Raw genomic sequence first — 19604 nt, forward strand, 5'->3', positions numbered from 1 at the left:
TAATCATTTACACATTATGTGTAGACCAAGGTAGACGCTTAAAGATAAAACAAAAGACAAAAGGCACTGAAATTATGGGAAAATAAATATTTAAAAATACAGTGGGTTTATTAGATTATTGCATTTGTATTTAATCTCCTTAGTTCTGTAAACACAGAAAATGGAAAGGTGAAAGATGTAAGGTAATTCAGAGAAAAACACTAGTTAAATAATGATGGGACAAAGTAAATTAACATGCAATAAAAGATATTAAAGGATTTCAATACATGGAGTTTGCCAAAGAAAAGAGCAAATAAAAAGCACAGCTATAATTATTTGAAAGGTGACTCTCAAAAACAGATTTTAAGCAACAAAGCCTTGTATAATAAACAAGTTCAGCTTGTCTGCAGCAAAACTGTTAGATCAAATATGCAGACTACAAAGGTTAGTACTTTTGAGGTGAAGGTTTGGGGCTGATCTAACTGAACTAAATACTACAAAACCGGGAAGAGGACGGACAGAGTGCTGACTGCTTCTCAGACTTTACTCACTGAACTTAGGGCTGTCCCTCGCTGGTCACAAGGTGTCACTGTCGCTGCCCTGGATGTGCCTCTCCACCTCAGCCCTGACCACCCTCCTCAGTGCAGCCTGGTTCCTCCAGCACATTCATGCAGAGACACGTAACGCTCCTTCATACTCTCACACAAATACCTCACACACTCACGTACTCATACACAGACCCATGTACTCACACACACACACACTCACAAATACTGTCACACACTGATGTGCTCTAACATGCTCATATGCACACTGTCCCACGCTCACATACACTGATACACACTCACGAGCTGATACACAGACACACACCGATACACACACTCACACACACTCCCTCCCCTTCCTGCTCGCCCTGCAGGTCCCTGATCAGATTCCCTCTGAGCTGCTCAGCCTTTGTCCTGGTGCCCCAGCTCCTACCGGCTAAGCCACAGCCCTCCAGAGAACCACACACCAGACTCTCCTGCCCATCCACCTGACTCTAAGATTACTGGGAACAGAAACTGTGTTTTTCCATATCCTCTTAGCACAGTGCCTGGCTTACAGTGAGAAAATGTTTGTTAATAAAGAAATGAACCCTTGATGATTCTGATCTGATCTGATTCTTCTGAGCTGAATTGCAGGGATGTCTCTCTCTCTTTCTCTTTCTCTTTCTCCCTCTCTCTCTCCCTCTCCTTCTCTCTTTCTTTCTGAAATAGTTTATAATTCAGTCTTTAATGTGACTATATCTAGTCTTATTGTATTACTCTTGCTATTTCTCTTCATACATGCTGCTGTACTATTAAAATGCAGAAGCATTGCAATTCTCAAGATTGGCTGCCAAAGCCATCTTTACCTGCTGGTGGAAGCCCAGGAGCCCCTCTCATTGCTGTGGAGGCAGCCCGCTGGCTCTGGTCCTTACAGAAAAGCCAAGTTGAGTTCTACTCAAAATAGTCAGCTCGAGCTTCCTAGAAGCCCTTTACTGTATGGTTGTTTTCTTTATCTCATTCAATCCTAGGACAAAAGAGTTACTAGAAGGAGTGAGGGACATATTTCTTTAACCTCTGGGCATGCACTGACTTAGTATTTAAAGGGAATGTTGTGACACAGGTGCTTTGTCATATTTCACACTTTTAATTTTACCACACGTAGCATAGCAGATATTCTTCTTTCCATCTATGGGGTCCTGGAAATACTCGCAGGTAGAGTCATGCAGATGAGATGTTAATTGCATGTGATTTCACTGATGATTGAAGGTCGAGGAGTTCTGAGAAATAGTCACAACATCAAAATGTAAAAAGAAAAAATATAGCCATATTGTCTCCCTTAGCAAAAATGTCAAGGATTTCTAGAGACATGGCATGGAAATTGGCTTAAGCATTTGATCTGTTGTTAGAAAAGCTTTCAAGACTTTCATAAATTTTAGAAGTCAAAATTCATATATCTAATGAAAATTATTTTCAATATATGCTGTTGTTGCTTGTGTAAAAATTTTCTGTGAAGGCTGGCATTCCCTCACCAGAAGAAAAAACGTGTTTTTTTTTTTAGAAAGCTGTGAGCCTCAGCAATGCCTTTTTATTGTATTAGAGGCCCTGTGATCAGAAGGGATTCTTTTCTAGGTTCATGAGGAAAAGCCCACCAGCCAGACAAGGAGCCAGGCCTGGCCCACATGAGAATCTGCTTTCTCCTTGGGCACATGCTGTGTCTGACACCCCAGAGGACAATCCCTGAAGGATGCAAACCATAGCTTTTGCAAGGAAAAATCACTTTTGTGATTTGAACGTTGGAAGCATTATTTTTGTCAGAATAGTACTCCGTGGGAGACTGCATGTTCTTTTTCTTTATTTTCTAACAACATTCTATGGTCTTGATAAAACGAAGAAAAAGTGACAAATATGGCTTGACATCTCATTGATCAAACCCATTTTTGATGCTAAGGCGGTGTGACTGAGCACAGGGAGAAAGCATTACCCAGGTTTGATGACGTTGGCTGTCGAGCAGAGCAGTTGATACTCGTATCCTTGGAGTCAAGAAAACGTGTCACAGATAACGTTTTTATGGGGAGTTTAAAATGCCAGGGCAAAGGTGGAAATGTCATCCACAGAGAGGAGCAAGAGATTCGAAGGAAATCTGCTCTAGTACAGACTTATGCTATGTGAAAAAGTCAGAAATTTCTCTGGATGAGTGTCAGTGGAAAACTCTTATCCAATTTCTGTGCAGTGATTTGGGGGCTTGGCCCAAAATTTCTAACCTTTTGGATCTCTGCATATAAAAATAGTTAGAAGGCTTGGGTTCCAATTCTGTCTTGGTGCTGACCCATGATAGGATATGAGACCCAGTTATGACACTAATCCTTAGTCATCTCATGCACAGAGGGCTTATATTAGGATCAAATTCATCCATGTTTGTGAAAGCATTCAACACTACAAGATTTTGTGTAGGTGAAAGGTGTTCAAAGGTTTCAAGCAAAGAAAAACCGCGAATATAGAGAAGTCGGGAAGTAATGGGAATAAAAAGAGAGTGATCTAATCAATATCTTAGATAACTGGAGTTTTCTAAAGGGGGAAGTTATTTTTAATATCTTCTCCCTAAATTTTTTTAAGTGAGGATGGTCTTTTTTTGAGATTTGTAAAAGGAAATCGATCACATTCTTTTGCTGATCTATGATCCACTGCAGTTCAGAATGACGAGGATCAGACCTTCAGTCGGCAGAAATCCAAGTTACATTCAGGAGGACAGTCATGTGTTTAATCTAGTTCAACATTTTTCAGCTATTCACTTATATATTTTTATTTTGTATTTAATTAATTTTTCCAAGTAAATTCTTTCCTCAAATTAAATCAATCTAAAATATACTGGATAGTAAACAAATCTCAGTCTATTAATTATAAATAAGATAAAGTACATTGGAATAACTTAAAATAACTTTAAAATACAATGTTATAATGTCAAGGGAAACAATTGTGGAGATTGTTTTATTTCACTGCTTAAATATCGCTTTTTAGTTTTCTTAAGGTAGATTTTTTAATGCTCACCACTTACCTGGGAAACTGGTTCAGGAAACATTCCTTCTCCATCATCCCTATGTAGCCTTGCCTGACTTCCATGGCATGTGCTCATTTTCAGAGCTGGAGGCCGAGGAGTGGTGCAAGCATCTCTGCATGGAGTGTCTGGGGACTAGGCTGAATGACATCAGCCTCGGGGAGCCTGATCTCTTGGCGGCAGGAGTGCAGCGGGAACAGAATGGTAAGTGCGTCTCCATCCTTCCTTTCTTTTAAAGTGCACTGGGAGCTATAGAACTTTGAAAGTGGAAAGGACCTCAGAAATGTTTCAGACCAATCCTTTTTAAGGGAAAATAAACTGATCAACCTCAGCTGTTAAGGGACTTTCTCAAGACCGCATACCAACTAGAAAAATACTAAGGTACAATCCTGCCTTCTTGCTCTGTGGCATTGTCGTTTATCTCAATAAATAAGTTACCTCAACAATAAGTTTATTCATTATATATAAAGTTTTGAATGGACAGCATTCCTACATTTTCTTCTTTGATAGTTGTTATAGATTTGGAGTCTAAATAAATAAGTTTGGCTTATTGTGTTATTTTTCAATAGATTTTAGGGAATGTGGCTAATAGTATGTCTTTGCTCAGGCTGCCATAACAAAATACCATGGACTAGGTGGCTTGAACAACAGGAATTAATTTCTCACAGTTCTGGAGGCCAAGTTCTTGCTGTGGCCCCACGTGGCAGAGGGGGAGAGAGAATAAGCTCTCTCTTGTCTTTTCCTGTAAGGGCACTAATTCGTTATGAGGGCCCCACCCTCATGACCTCATCTAAGCTTCATTACTCCCAAAGACTCCATCTCTAAATCCTATCACCTTGGGGGCTAGGGCTTAAACCTATGAATTTTAGGGGGACACAATTCAGTCCATAGCATACTACACGTAAGGAAGTACAATGCATGAAATCTCAGGGTTTAACAAAATTGAGGTTTATGTGACATGTTATTTACTTACTGCACTGCTCTCTAATTAAACATTTCTGATGTCTCTTAAGAAGTTATGCTGCCTCTTCTTGACTAACATCTCTAAATAATGAAATCAGAGTAATGTCATGAGCTTTTTTACCCTCCATTTTAAAAAATAATTATCATTACCACCAGAAGATCTAGTAGTATGAAAATAGAAACTTTCCAATGTTCTTAATTTCTATGGCTAGTGTTTTTGAAAAGGTTGAGGGATGTTGGTGAAGGTTGACACTACTTATTAAAAAGAAATTCTGGAATTATCTGTGGTTTATACTGTAGACAGTGCCAGTAAAATGCATCAGGATAATACTTAGCAATAATGGTTTTGTTATAAGTAATAATATTCTAACAACCATCACTGTCTCATAGACCATCAAAGACATTATTTTTTGGGTTTTGCTACACTGAAAAAATGTTTTCCCCAGTACCTGACTATAAACATACATGGGCACCAACTTTGCCCATGTTGGTAGTTTCAGAAAGTCAGGAAGGCCTTTCTGTGGCTCTTTTTCTAGCTTCCTTTTGATATTCCAGTTTCTCTGCCACACTTTCTTTTTTTTTTTTTTTTTGGGGGGGTGGGTACCAAATTACTTTATTTGAAAGAATGGTACTAAGGAAAGGACTTGTAGATATTTTGGTACAACTTACAGAAAAGTTAAGGTAACCCAAACATGCATGCACTGCCTTGGTGACCAGGGAAGTCACCCCTGTGGCTACGGGAAGCCAGCCTAAGGCTTAGCTCTCATTATCACTATTTCCGAGGGTGTGCTTGTCAAAGAGATACTGTCTGCCACACTTTCTTGGATTTCATCTCTCCAATTTAGTTTCTGAGAACTGTGCTAAGTACAGAACGCCCATAATTGTGCTGCTTAAAATATGCTGTTCATTCTCAGTTTAAGAAAAGAAGAAAAAAAAAAAAACTCTTTACCGATAAACATTCGTCAAGTACTACATAAAGAAAATATGAAGAAAGTGAATAAATTAGGCCTGTGGGTGGAAGCATTACTGTGTGCTGCTTACTTGGTGTGAATTGTATGCTTTTACTTTAAAGATCTGGGGTTGTATATGGTTTCCATCCAAATGGATAATGTACTCCTTTGGTTTATTATAATTTTTATTTCTAATTTGATAATAATGTCAAAGTAACTTACCTACAATATAAAGGGAAAACTTTTTAGGATAGGACAAACATGGAGTTAAATGCCAGAGCTATATAAGAGGCACAAGCAGATATAGCCTAACAAGCAAACTTTTTAGGATGCAACTTGAATGTAGGCTACACCCCTTAATTAGGACAAGTTCCTAAGGCTCTTCTAATTTCAGTTTGCTAATGTGTGAAAATGAACTAATACCAATTTATGGTGTTGTCATGATGGTTACATGAGATAATATAAAATAAAGACTAACTCTCATGCCTAGCTCAGTTTTTTAAAAAAGCACAAGTTTGTTTGTTTAAAGCACAAGTAAAAATAAAGAAATGAAAAACTAATTCCCGCATACACTTTAGAGAAGACCTGAAATTATAATAACATCCAATGCCATCCAATGCTTTTTTAGGTTTATTTTGTTTAATAATCCTAAATTGATAAAAAAGGATTATATGTGCTTTTAATATATAGTAATTATTTAGTTAAAGAAGGTAGTATTTGATCCATTTAAATGACCCCCTAAAAGTACATGGTACCATAAAGGAAATTGGCAGTCTTACACACACACACACACACACACACACACACACACAATCATGATCATTGAGACCCTTCACTGTTTAGCGTTAAAAGGAAAAACTTAGCTGGAAGGATTTCTTTTCCCCAGGAAGTACCTTCCACATGGGTGAATTTCTCTCTTTGAGTCCAAGGCCATGGACATAGCCATTGCTCCAAGCTCTTCGAGTTACATACACTTTCTTTAAAATGCTTCCTCAAGTCCAAATAATAACATCTTTCCTTTGTTTCTTTTGGCCATTGAGAACTAGCTAAAACTTTTTAAAAGAATAATTTATACCAAAGGACAACGTGAAAGGCATAAATCTTGACAGAATGTCTAAATTACAGACTCTACTATTGCCAGCTCAAAAATCCCAGTGAATATGTGTTTACATGCTGCCTGGAAGAGAAGCCCCCCCGCACACACACACAAATTGGCACAATTTGTTACTTGCATTCCCCGATTTTGTCACTTCCTAATCAGTAGACCTCTCCCGTAAACACGATAATTCCATTTTAAGTCTGCCCTGAAATAACTACCAGTAGTCTATAAAATCCTATGCTAAAGACTAAGAGTGCTCTTTAGCTAACTTGAACCCTCTCCCTTGAGCCCCAGGATCGCTTTAGGGACACACCTGTTCATTTTACTACATGTAGGGAAAATATTTGTTGTTTTAGCTAACTAAAGTATTTTAAAAAATAATACTATCTTTTAAAGCTGTCCTTCCATAGTTTTCAATCATAACACCTCTTAATATAAACAAATTCTTTAACTTCCTAATACATGTTTTAAGTCATTAATATGTTCAGATTGGAATCAATCCTTTATGAAAGATTTGTCATCACAGATTTAGGTTTTTTCCTTAAGGCATTTTAGTGTTAAATTCTATAATTTCTTTTTTTTTTTTTTTTTTTTGCGGTATGCGGGCCTCTCACTGTCGTGGCCTCTCCCATTGCGGAGCACAGGCTCTGGACGCACAGGCTTAGCGGCCATGGCTCACGGCCCAGCTGCTCCGCTGCATGTGGGATCCTCACATCGGCAGGCAGACTCTCAACCACTGTGCCACCAGGGAAGCCCTAAATTCTATAATTTCTTATTCATCAGAAACATTATTTTAATGTTTTATCAGTGATATACTGGGATTTAGTTTGAAATTTCTCCTAAGAGATGAGATACACATGCATGTGTGCAGAATTGATGTAATAAATTACATTATGGTGGCTTGTGGTGATCTTGTGGTATCCCGTCATCAAGGGAAGACTCATTGCTCAGTCCTAACCACAGCATTTTTTTTCTGACATTCAAAATTGCTACTACTCCTCTAGTGTTTTTCTGATTCTTCAAACAGCTTGGTCTTATTTACTCTGAGACTAGCAAAGAGTAAACATTTGTGCAATTAATTTTTACATGTGTAATGTATGTTGCTAAGATAAAAGTGGTTATTGATTAAATTCTTTGCTATAATCATTTTTCATCTAGTGCTGTCAGCTGTTTTCCTGTTGGTTCAGAATCCCACATAGTATAGGTGAAAATAAGGGAACACAAGTACACACACACACACAAACTTATTCTTGGACTTCAGATAACACTGCCACAAAAGAGTGCATACTAAGTAGACATTTTGAATTTTAAATTCTTACAACTTGCAGAATCTTCACATCTTTCAGTTGTATTTAAGATAGCCTATGCTGACCTTAGAAAATATTAATGTAAGGTGTTATAATCATAGGTATTTAGAAAGGAGTCACAATACGTAATAGCAATTCTAGAAAACAAATGTTACGTGTTAATCGTTAATAGCAGAAGTAAGCATCACAACCAAGAAGCGAGTCACTTGTGTGAAGTTCCTGCTGTTGCAGTTGGAAGTAGACTCAAGGATATGTCCATTTTGCTGTTGATACAAGAGATCATTATCCAAAACAAAATGGAAAAATAACCTCAGACTTTGCCATCTGGTTAATGCAGAGTCAGATTTGAGGGTTTAGTTTTTTCCAGGACCAAGAGTCCCTGCTTATGAATGGTCTAGAATTGGCATGAATTCCTACTTTTAGCCTAAGAATGTGTGTATAACCTTTCTGCAGAAGCAAAGCGGTATTCCAGTGTTGTTTCTAAATTATTTACTTGGGTTGCCATAGTAACCATGCTCCCTACATTCCACTCAGAGTCCCTTGTATGTCACTCACTCATTCACTCTTCACCCATCAAACATTTTCGAGGCTATGCTATGCAGGAACTAAGCTGAGGAAATGTAGAATTATATAAAATAGGGCCATTACTTTTAAAAAGCTCACAGAATAGTGAGGGAGACAAACCTACAAACAAGGTGTATTGATCAATGTTTTTTAAAATAATGCTGTGTTCTTGGTCACACAAAATCTCAATAGCACAGACCTGGAAGTGTGTCTTTATCATTCATGCATAGGTGGGTTGGCTAGGGTTCATTGGATTTAGGCTGGGTAATGCTGAGATTGGCTCCAAGCTGCACATGATGTCTGCATCTCTTCCGTGTATATCTCATCCTCCTGACACTAACGGCTACCTAAGGCATGTTCCCAAAACAAAAACATTAGGGCAAGAGATCAAGCCCAAACTTGCAACATAATTTAAGTCTCTGCATTTGTCATGTCCACTGACATTCATTGACCAAAGCAAATCCTATGGCCAAGCCCAAAGTCAAGGGGTACAAAAGTACACCCCACCTGTGGGGCCACGACATGAGTTAGAAAGTCTGACCTAATGTGGAGAGGAAGTGAAGAATTGAGATAAATGATATAATCTACATGCTAAAATAAAAATAGAAGTGCTGTGGTATAGGTATGATCAGTTCTAATCAGAGCAGCCTACCCTTCTATAAAAAAAAAACTTATTTCTTATTCCTCTAAATAACCCTCTCAATCAGGCAGGAAGTCTGAAGTTCTTAATGTCCATCAGTAATTAAAGCCAGTATTAGCAGGCCTTTATTCATTTGGAAAATGGCCAGTTAATGACAAAACAATAACACCCGTAACAGTAAAACTTTCTCTATTTTAAGGATCTTTTCCCCAGTTTTTCAAAAATGATTTGGGGTAAGCCATATTCACACTTATACACATACTTTATGACTAGTCATGAAAGAGTGTTCCAGGTTAATTTTTTTTGTCCCTGGGATAACACTCAGCAAAACCCACTTTTGCATGGGGAGAAGAAATTTCGCATACCTATGTTTGAGCTTCCAAATGCCATCCACACACTCCTGTATTTCCCAAAGTGAGTTCCAGGAAATACTGCTACTACTACTACTATATGCCTTCTGCAGTGAGAGAATCAGCAGAGTGAATGTAATATTACGTAACACTATCGTGGGTTAGATTGTGTTCCCCTCCAAAATAAGAGATGTCAAAGTCCTAACCCTCAGAATGGGACCTTATTGGGAATAGGATCTTTACAGAGAACCAAGTTTAAACAAACTCATTAGAAAGAGCCCTAATCTGATATGACATGCAATATGTCCTTATAAAGAGGGGAAATTTGGACACAGAGATGGATGATGTGAAGATGCATGGAGAGGAGACGGCCATGTAACTTGCATGATGTATCTACCAACCAAGGAAGGCCAAGGATTGCCAGCAAACTCCAGAAGTTAGAAGAGATGAGGGAGGATTCTCCCTCTAAAGCTTTCAGAGAGAACCTAGCCCGGCCAACGCCTTGATTTCAGACTTCTAGCCTCCAGAACTATGAGATAATAAATTTCTGTTGCTTTGAGCCACCCAGTTTTTTGGTACTTTGTAACAGCAGCCCTAGGAAATTAATACCAACCCTATATGATGGTCACCATGTGCATGAGCTGAATAAAGCTGTACTAGAATAAAGACCTTTTTTAACTTTGTGTAATGCAACATTTCCCATACTCATTTTGCCTATCTGTCTTTTTCTACGCATAACCCCTGTTCACAGCTTGTGGATATTCATATCTGTTCCATGAAACAGGTTGGAAAACGCCAGTATAACCAGTGGAGGTGCTTATCTACAGGGAAAGCTGAAAGATGATGGTGATGGGAGCAGCCATCCTGGCAAGAATAAGATGATACTCATGGATATAACACAAAATCCTGAATGGGCCCTAAATATGTGCCTCCTCACCTTATCTTGTTTTGCTAATTCCATTCTTTGATTGCTGTCGACATTGCATATAATCAGTAAACTAGGTCAAAACACCACTTCTCCCGTTTGGTCCTCAGTATGCACTACAATGGAATCAAGGCCAATGCCATATATATTTCTACCTCTCTTTGAAATAGATGATTCAAGGAAAGCAAGGGTGTTTTGTAGTGCTTCCCTCCCTACACCGCCAAATCTAAGCGATCCATTGTCTAACTCTGGCCATATCGTTACAAAGTGAGATGCATACTGGGAGAAATATCTTGAAACACCAAAGGACCTGTCCTGTTTGCTTTGCCCTGGAAACATGCACTATACAAACACAGTGATAACAAAGACGCAAATTTCAGAAACATTTGTAATTATGTGAAAGGAGAAGCTTCTGGGGAGAATGCTGAGTCCAGAATTACTGGTATCTCCCAACTACAGGCAAAAAGAGGGACTTTGAAGATAAGGTAATGCCTTGCCCTTACCCTTTCCCTGGGAGTTTGAGTGGACACAGACACATGCTTCTATCTTCTCATGTAAATTGGAGGCTACTACAAGAACAAAGACTAGAATTTGATTCTCTGCATGGAGTTTGATGACAAGCATAGGAAGAGATGGAGAGATGTGGTGGAGAGATGTCAGCAGAGCCTAGCAAGGTGTAACAAGATAAAGCTACACCTCAACTGTCTCAAAACTGATATGGCATGGATGGGGTGCCCAGGCTTCCTGTTGGCCCCCACTGGACCCCAGATACTCTCTGAAAGCAGGACTTGCTGTGTCACAGGAAAGCAAGTGAAGTAACTCCACAGGGAGATGGGTACATACGAACCAGATAAGAGGACCGTGTTTCCTCTGCTGACTCCTGGGACTATATCAGTTCCAGGGGTTTTCAAATCAGCCTGGATGAAACGAGGAGGAAGCTCAAAGATTGAACTTTGATCAGAAACTGGGTTAAATGAGTCCTCATTTGACAGAAAACAAACACAAATATACACACACACAAAGAGGAAAGAAAAGAAAACCTCAGTATACACTAATGAGATTTCTTTTTTTTTCTTTTGTAATGCTATGAATTTTATTTTATACATTTAAAAGCATAATTCTGAGAAGAGTCCATGGTGTCACCAGACTGCTAATGTGGTTTGTGGCTCAAAAACAGTTAAGAACACTGACCTCAAATTTGTCTCACTCTTCTGTGCTCTGTTAATTCAGAGCATTAATGTGGTCCATTATACTTTCGTACCAAAGCTTGTTTAGGTTCGGGTAGTACAAATTAGCTTCTCTAGGGCTTCTCTTCATGGGCCTCCTGGATATTGTGAGTTCCCTTTGAGTAGGTAGGAATGTTTCCTACCATTCTTGTACTTGGCTTCTGCATTACTTCTTTCACTCCAATTGTCTAATTCTGTGTTTCTACTGTATTAGACTCTCCATCCTTTTCACCGGCAGAATAAAACCTTATATTTCTCCCCCTGGATATTTCAGTGAGTACTGAGTTTTTCGGACCCCAAACTCTGATTTCTTGAATGAGTTTTGCAACTTTCTGGCTCAGTCCGGGGAACTCCATTTCCTCTCCCTCCCACCAGTATAAGCATTCAGGGGCCGAGATTTCATTTTTGATATACCCAACTTTTGTTGATCCATTTTGTTCCTGCTACAGTAAAACTATGGTGTCAACCTTGAAAGTCAAACTTGTAGCCTGACGAACATACGTTGCCAGACAAACTTAGTACATCATCAAGTTCTGTTCCACTTCTCATAAGCTCTGGGGCCATGGTCAAGAGACTGAAATGCTCTAAATCTCAGATTCCTGCTCTTTGGGATGATACTGATAGTACACGTCTCATAGGATTGTTGTAAGGATTAAATAAACTATAGCATGCAAAGCAAGTAGCACAGTGCCTAACAGGAAAGTCCATCTTTCTCTGGAATACTGTGCATGTCTCTGTCACATTCACATCAAGTGTGTGTTAGACAAGAAAATTCTGGGCCCCCAGCCACACTCTAAAACAAACATCTCTGGGATGTGGGACCAGATGTCTGTATTTTAATAACCCCAGGAACCTAACATGCACTAAAGTTTGAAAACTCAGGGTAATAAACTGTTGCTTATAATCAGCTTCAAAACATCTACCAGTGATTTTAGGAATCTCTTGCAAAGTTTCCTTGCAACGTTTCTTGCATTTCTTACAAAGTTTCAAAATTACTGACATAAATTTAATCACAGCATCCTTGTAGTATCTTCTTAATACCTGTCTACACTGTAGTGATAGCTCCTTTTTTACTTCATATAGGTTATTTTTGGCTTTTTTTCCCCGTAGTCAGCATCATCAGAGATTTACCTATTTATTAAACCTTTTTTTCAGTATGTTTTAAAATGTATTAAGTTCTGCTCTCATTCACTGTGACTAATCACTCAGTTGCTCCACAGTTTTGGATTTAATTGCAGGTTCTTTTTCAAATCTTTTGAGGTGGATGTTTAGAGCATCAAATTTTAGCCTTTCACTTTAAAAATATATTTTGCAAAGCTCTACATTTTTCTTTGAGCATAGTTTAAAATCCTAACTGTAATAATAACAGTCCCAGAGCTCAGATTATGATATAATAAATGTTAAAATTGGAAGGAAAAGTGTCGGGGGAAATGTTTTTTAATTTCCATCTGCCATAAAAGAAAAAATCAAAATATTATCTCTGATTATAGGCTTTGTAAATAAAATAAAATTTTATATTACTTAACAGAGATCCAAATTACCCAAAGTAACTTAACAAAAGATAGAAAACCTAAAGAGCCCTATGTCCATTCAAGAAATTTAAATTTAAATTATACAACTTCCCATACACGAACTCCAGTCCCATACAGTTGCACTCTTGAATTCTATTTAAAGAAGAAATAATATCAATCCTATGCAAAGTTTTTTGGAAAACAGAAGAGGAGGGATGATTTCACAATTCATTTTATGAAGCCACTATAAGCCCGATACTGAAACCAGAGAAAGTCAATGCAAGAAAATAAAATTCCAGACAGATATCTTTCATGCATATAAGTACAAAATCCTCTTAAAAATTAGAAAATGGAATATTAAAGTATTAACAAGATAATACACTCTGATCAATATTGGTATGTATGCCAGAAATGCAAAAAAAATCCCAGAAATCAACCATTATGTGTCACTACATTAATAGGTCAAGGGAGAAGATCATATGATCATTACAATTGATCCATAAAAAGCATTTGATAAAATACAATATGCATTTATGAAAACAACTCTCAAAAACCTAGGAATAGAAGGGACTTTCTCAAACTGATGAAGGACATCAATGTAAAACCTTCAGAAAATAGAATTCTTGAAGGTAAAATATTGAATGCTTTCCTCATGAGATTGGGAATAAGGGAAAGATATCCTCTCTCACCACTTCTATTCAGTATTCTACTTACTCTACTTAAGGTCCTAATTTGTGTGATATGACAAGAAAAGAAACTAAAATTATAAAAGTTAGTAAGAAAAGAAGAGGTTAAGATAGTGTACCTTGAAAACGCTAAGGAGTCTATGAGAAAGCAACTGCAACTACCTGAATTCAGTGATGTTGCAGGATAAAAAGTTAATATGTATTTATGTGTATATATATGTGTGTAAATATTATATAGATATAACTTATCTATATAAATATATATATAACATTTACACACATATATATTATCAGTGAACAATTACAAATATGATAGTATCATTTATAATACCATTTAAAAAAATCACATACTCAGAGATAAAATCAGCAAAGACCTCTACCGTAAAAACTAAATACTGCTGAGAGAAATGAAAAGACATCTAAATAAATGTAGTGATAAGCCACTCATGATTGGAATAGTCAATATTGTTAAGATGTCAGTTCTCCTTACAGTAACCTATTGATTCAACACAATTCCAATAAAAATCCTGAAAGCCAGGCATTATTTTCTAGAACTTGACAAGTTAATTTTAAAGTGTATTTGGAAGGCAAAGGACCAACACTAGCCAAATTGTCTCAAAAAGGAAGAACCAAGCTGGAATGTGTACCCTTTCTAATTTCTGGACTTATTATAAGTGACAGTAATCAGGACAGGATAGACAAATAGGTCAGTGGAACAGAACAGAAAGAAAATTATCCACATATATGGATCAGTAATTTTTGACAAGGGCACCAAAGCCCTTTTTCATAAGCTTATTGGTCATTTCGATGAGAAAAGGAATATTTCTTTAATAAATAGTTTTAGACTGACTGGATATCTATATAGGAAACAATGAACCTTAACCCCTACCTCACACCATACTCAAACATCAATTTAAGGTGGATGCAAATTTAGGATAGGCTAAGATTTCTTATATAAAACACTGAAAAAAAACTGTAAAAATAAATAATTTGGGCTTCATCAAAATTCAAACCTATGCTCCTCAAAAAACACCATCAAAAAAAGTAAAAGGGAAATAAAAAATAAAAATGGAATGCCACAAACTGGAACTAAATTAGTGACGTGCTGAGCTTCTGGCTCACAGGAGGCTACTAAAATAGGCAAAAATAACCTACAGTGTTAGAAATGAGATCAGTGGTTGCTTCTGGGGGCAACGGGCAGCTGGAAAATAGCATAAGGGAACTTTCTGAGGTGACAGAAAAGTTGTGTCTTGTGCATTTGTCAAAACTGAATAAACGTTATAAATAAGATATGAACATTTCATTGTGCTTCAATATACCAGTTACTGTAAAAAATAAAATGCTAAAACTGCTATGAATGGGTAATATAATATTTAACCTTTCAGTAACAAAGGACTTATTAGAAAAATTAAAACTATTTTCCATTTTCTGGCCATAAACACCATAAACAAAATTAAGGGAACCTGAGATGAAGTCTTTGTCATAAACATGGTAGGAAAAATTTGTCGTATATAGAATTCTTAAAATCAACAGAGAAATAGTAAACCTAGTTTAAAAATCTGGCAGGGGACATTTATGTAAAATGAATATATAAAATATAAAATATGTTTTTTAATCGGAATATGGATTGGTAAGGAATTTCTGGAAAGCAATTTGGCAATGTGTGGTTCTTAAAAGAGTTTATGGCATTTAATCCAATAATTCAGATCTTAGTACCCAATGTAATTTAATAATCAAGGGTATTAAAATGATCCAAAATGTATATATAAGAATAAAGTAAACCCTATGACTCAATATTATTATTGAGTGAATTATTTAGCAAATTAAGCTGAAAGTTGGTTATTTTCTTATAGCCTAATTTATATCAGACAGAAGTTGGCTTAACTTCAATATTCATCAAATAGATAATTATTAAATGAAATATGGCATAGCTATACAGTAGAATATTATGCAATCATTAAAATTGTATCCCCAAGGAATCCTTAATAGCACCTGAAAATGTTATACTATAGTAAAGGCAATATAAAGGGTTCAGTACTTTATATTCTGTATGACAATAAGTACAATATATGTGAATATGTTTGTATATTAAGATACACATTACTTTAACAGATTATCTCTATACGGTATAATAGCAGTTGAATTTTTAATGATTTTCTGTATTTACTACAATGAACATGATTTACTTGGAAATGCAGATAAAATGCTGTCAACAGTAATTTTTTTGTAAAAAAAAGAAAAGGAAAGAAAGAAGGAAGGAAGGAAAAAAATAAATTAGTTCCTGGGGGATTAAAAGATATTACTGTTTTTTTTGTTTGTTTGTTTGCTTTTTTTGTGGTACGCGGGCCTCTCACTGCTGTGGCCTCTCCCGTTACGGAGCACAGGCTCCGGACGTGCAGGCTCAGCGGCCATGGTTCACGGGCCCAGCCGCTCCGCGGCATGTGGGATCTTCCCGGACCGGTGCACGAACCCGTGTCCCCTGCATAGGCAGGCGGACTCTCAAGCACTGCGCCACCAGGGAAGCCCTGGTGTTTTTTTTTTTAAGTGCTGCCATTTGATACAAGAATTGCAAGGATTCCAATTCACAGTGTCCATTGAGCAGATGGCACCTGGCAACTGCATTTATTGCTATTGCCACGTTATAATAAAATAAATTTTGACAAATTTCAGTACTCTGGTGGAAATGGAGTCACAATTTCTGAAGAGTTCCACAAATTTTGACAAGCATAATCATGCTTTGTTTCATTCCTGGTTTAATTGCATTATACAGATCTCAGGATGTGTCTAAATGTGCAAGTATCTGCTTTCCCAGTGTGGCTCCATTTCTAAGGCTGCTGAAATTGAAGGCTGACCACTGCAATATCCCAATATTTCAGCCATTTGGAGACAAGAATGTAAAGTTCAGAATGATCTTGAAATATCTCATTATTTTCTGAGTAATATCTGGTTCTATTGAATTTTGTGGCACTTCATATGACCATTAAAAACAAAGCATATTGTATCAAACAGTGGGGTGAACCTAGATTCGAAATTGAGATGAATACTCATTAATAAATTCCAACACTCCCAAGCATGCATTAGTTTTTCAAACACCAGATTCTTGTGGACTTGCTAATTAGTGGTTAATATTAGACCAATAACTCTGGTCCTTTGACTAAATAACATTTAGTAGACTGTTTATTAATTTAGTATTAATATTGAAATTTCATGTTTGGAATTGGTATGTAACAATTGTTAAATATAGAGCCTAGAGTGGGACTTTCTTGCTGTCTCAGAAATGTACTGCAGCCCCAGAGTGGTGGATAATGGGTGAAAAGCACCATGAAATTCTAAAGAGCAGGCTGCAAGATTAATTGAGGAGAATTCTCTCATAGGAGAAGAGCAGAAAGGAGGGGGTCTGTCCCCCTCCAAGCATGATGAAGGGGGAAAGGCAAGAGAACCACTCATAGAATTTGGATTGTTCGCCAGATGGGGAGGTTGATCTCTCACAGGCTGGCAGAGCTGTAGAATCATCTAGTCCTGACCAGGCTGGTACCAGAGCAGTGTGCAAGAGAGTATGGGGGACAACCTGAGTTTGGAGGTGTAGTGGTTATTCTTCTCACCATGATGAATCTGCGAGCAGGATACAGGATGCAGCCACAGCTGTTCATGGTGGCTAAATAAGGAGATAAAGGTCACCAACTGGACAACGCTCATTTCCACATTTGATGGGACAAATAAGTTTGGGTCTTTTAATGAATTAGCTGCAGTAATAAATTTAACTGAAAAGATGTCTTCCGTAACTATCAATATTCTGATCACATGAAATTTTGAGAAAAAAATTGAATTCTCTTGCTATAAAATAATTTGTTAAATCTTTAAAATTATTTTGACCAGTAAGTTGTATGTAGAGTGAGTTTTACTTTATGGAAACACTGGTTGATAGAAACAACTAAGTGAAATTCAAAATTATACATTGTCCAATCATTTGGAGCTATTATTAATCATTACATAACCATATATATGCATATAAATATTAACTTTAAGTTATTTAATTTAATAATACCTAAATATTTTAATTAATGAACTTTAACAAATATTTAAATCTCTACTATATGGAAGACCCTGGAATTGAAATTCAGAAAATTAGGGATGTCGCCAAATTGCTAAAGAACACTTTTCTTATTGTGGGGCTGCTCCTTTTGAGCCATACTTGGATTTTAGGAAGAGAAGGTAAAAGTATGACTTTACACTCACCCACTTAGCTGAGGTTATTATAAAGTTTAACCTCTCCCCATGGAAAACCTGACGGTTTTAATATTTATGAAGCTCTTATTTTTCAGATATTTAGGTGTAATACTTAGTTCCATGTTCCATCCTTTCTTTTGACCCAACCTTCAAACCCACAACTTCTGAAGTATCAGGAGAAGTGGGATCGACAGAGGGGGATAGACTGCTCAGCAATCAGCTAACAGCTAAAACTTACAGGACGTTCTTTGAAAAAAGAATGGACTGGCATCCAATAGACGTTTCCCAAATTTATTTTAATTAATCAGCTAATATACACAAGATGTATTTTATATTCATGCAGTCACAGACACTGAGTGTTTACTATGAGGTATATTCACAAAATTATTCAATACATAAATTCCAGAAGTCTGTTTTTTTTAATATTTCAATTTATTACCAAGGAAACTTAGCTGAGCTTATATGTCTGTTTTTCAGCATGGTTCTCCTTTTTTTTTTTTTGCGGTACGCGGGCCTCTCACTGCTGTGGCCTCTCCCGTTGCGGAGCACAGGCACCGGGCATGCAGGCTCAGCGGCCATGGCTCACGGGCCCAGCCGTTCCGCGGCATGTGGGATCTTCCCGGACCAGGGTACGAACCCACGTTCCCTGCATCAGCAGGCAGACTCTCAACCACTGCGCCATCAGAGAAGCCCTAGCATGGTTCTCCTTTAAAACCAGTGTTCCATCTCTTCTGTTACAAGATGGAAATTACCAAGAAACTGGTTGAAGAGCTCATCATCCTTTTGTTTTCTGTTCATTTATTTCTTGTCACTGGAGGGTATTTTGCTTCATGTCAGAAACGTCATCAGTGATCCTCTGCTTCCTTCTGCACCTGCAAGCTCCACTTACCTCCACTTGCCAGGCTCCAGCTAATATTATATTGGGTTAGTTCCTGCCCTAAACAAGATCTATGTAAAAGCTCACTGGCTGAGAAGGGAAGGTTTCCGTCCTTCTCAGGGTCTCCCACATATCACCTGGGGTCTCACTGTCCCTTTTCCAGGACCATTTCTCCTGAGTGTAGCTCCCCTTTCTCGCCAGATGTTGTCCAATTCAATTTGACCAAACCTTGTTTTGTAGCCCCCTCGAGACTGTTCTTGTGGTTGTGACCTTAACCCTGTGTCAAGGCCATTTGGAGCGCGGTCTCTTCCTTTGGACCTCTTAATCCAGCCCTAGAGTAAAACTGCCCTGGTAAGGCAACTGCAGATTCAACAACAGTAAGCATCTTTGTTGGACAGAACAATTCATCTTATAAATATTTCACCTTGTTATTGTTTTGGCCATTTAAAATAAAATTATGTTTTCTCATATATCTATCAGCCATTATACAAACCTAAGTTTTACCAAAATACAGTTTTATGGGCAATGTGTTTGGGATTTTTCACTCTAGAATTCTATAGTTTATATGTGTGAACACATTTAAAACTAATATTTTTTACATAACCTTTCAAAAATTTATTTCTTCACACATTCATCAGTCTTCACAGGACTTTATATTTTATTCATGTTTCAGGATATTATTATCATTATTTAGACAGCTAGGTTCTTTTCTAATTCTTTT

The 19604-nt window shown here is 37.3% G+C and overlaps 1 protein-coding gene across 1 annotated transcript in view; it reads left to right on the plus strand.

Moving 5' to 3' along the window:
• Window positions 1-19604, plus strand: part of DOK6 (docking protein 6) — a gene marked incomplete at its 5' end in the record, with an annotated part of 261119 nt that overhangs the window by 106655 nt on the left and 134860 nt on the right. The window contains 1 exon segment of the mRNA XM_089894264.1: window positions 3643-3762. Within this exon segment, the coding sequence (XP_089750390.1) occupies window positions 3643-3762 (120 nt within the window).

The sequence above is a fragment of the Delphinapterus leucas genome, chromosome 14 (assembly GCF_059928025.1).
Source record: "Delphinapterus leucas isolate spDelLeu-1000000601 "Yukka" chromosome 14, BTC_Dleu_Yukka2, whole genome shotgun sequence".
NCBI classification, from domain to species: domain Eukaryota; kingdom Metazoa; phylum Chordata; class Mammalia; order Artiodactyla; family Monodontidae; genus Delphinapterus; species Delphinapterus leucas.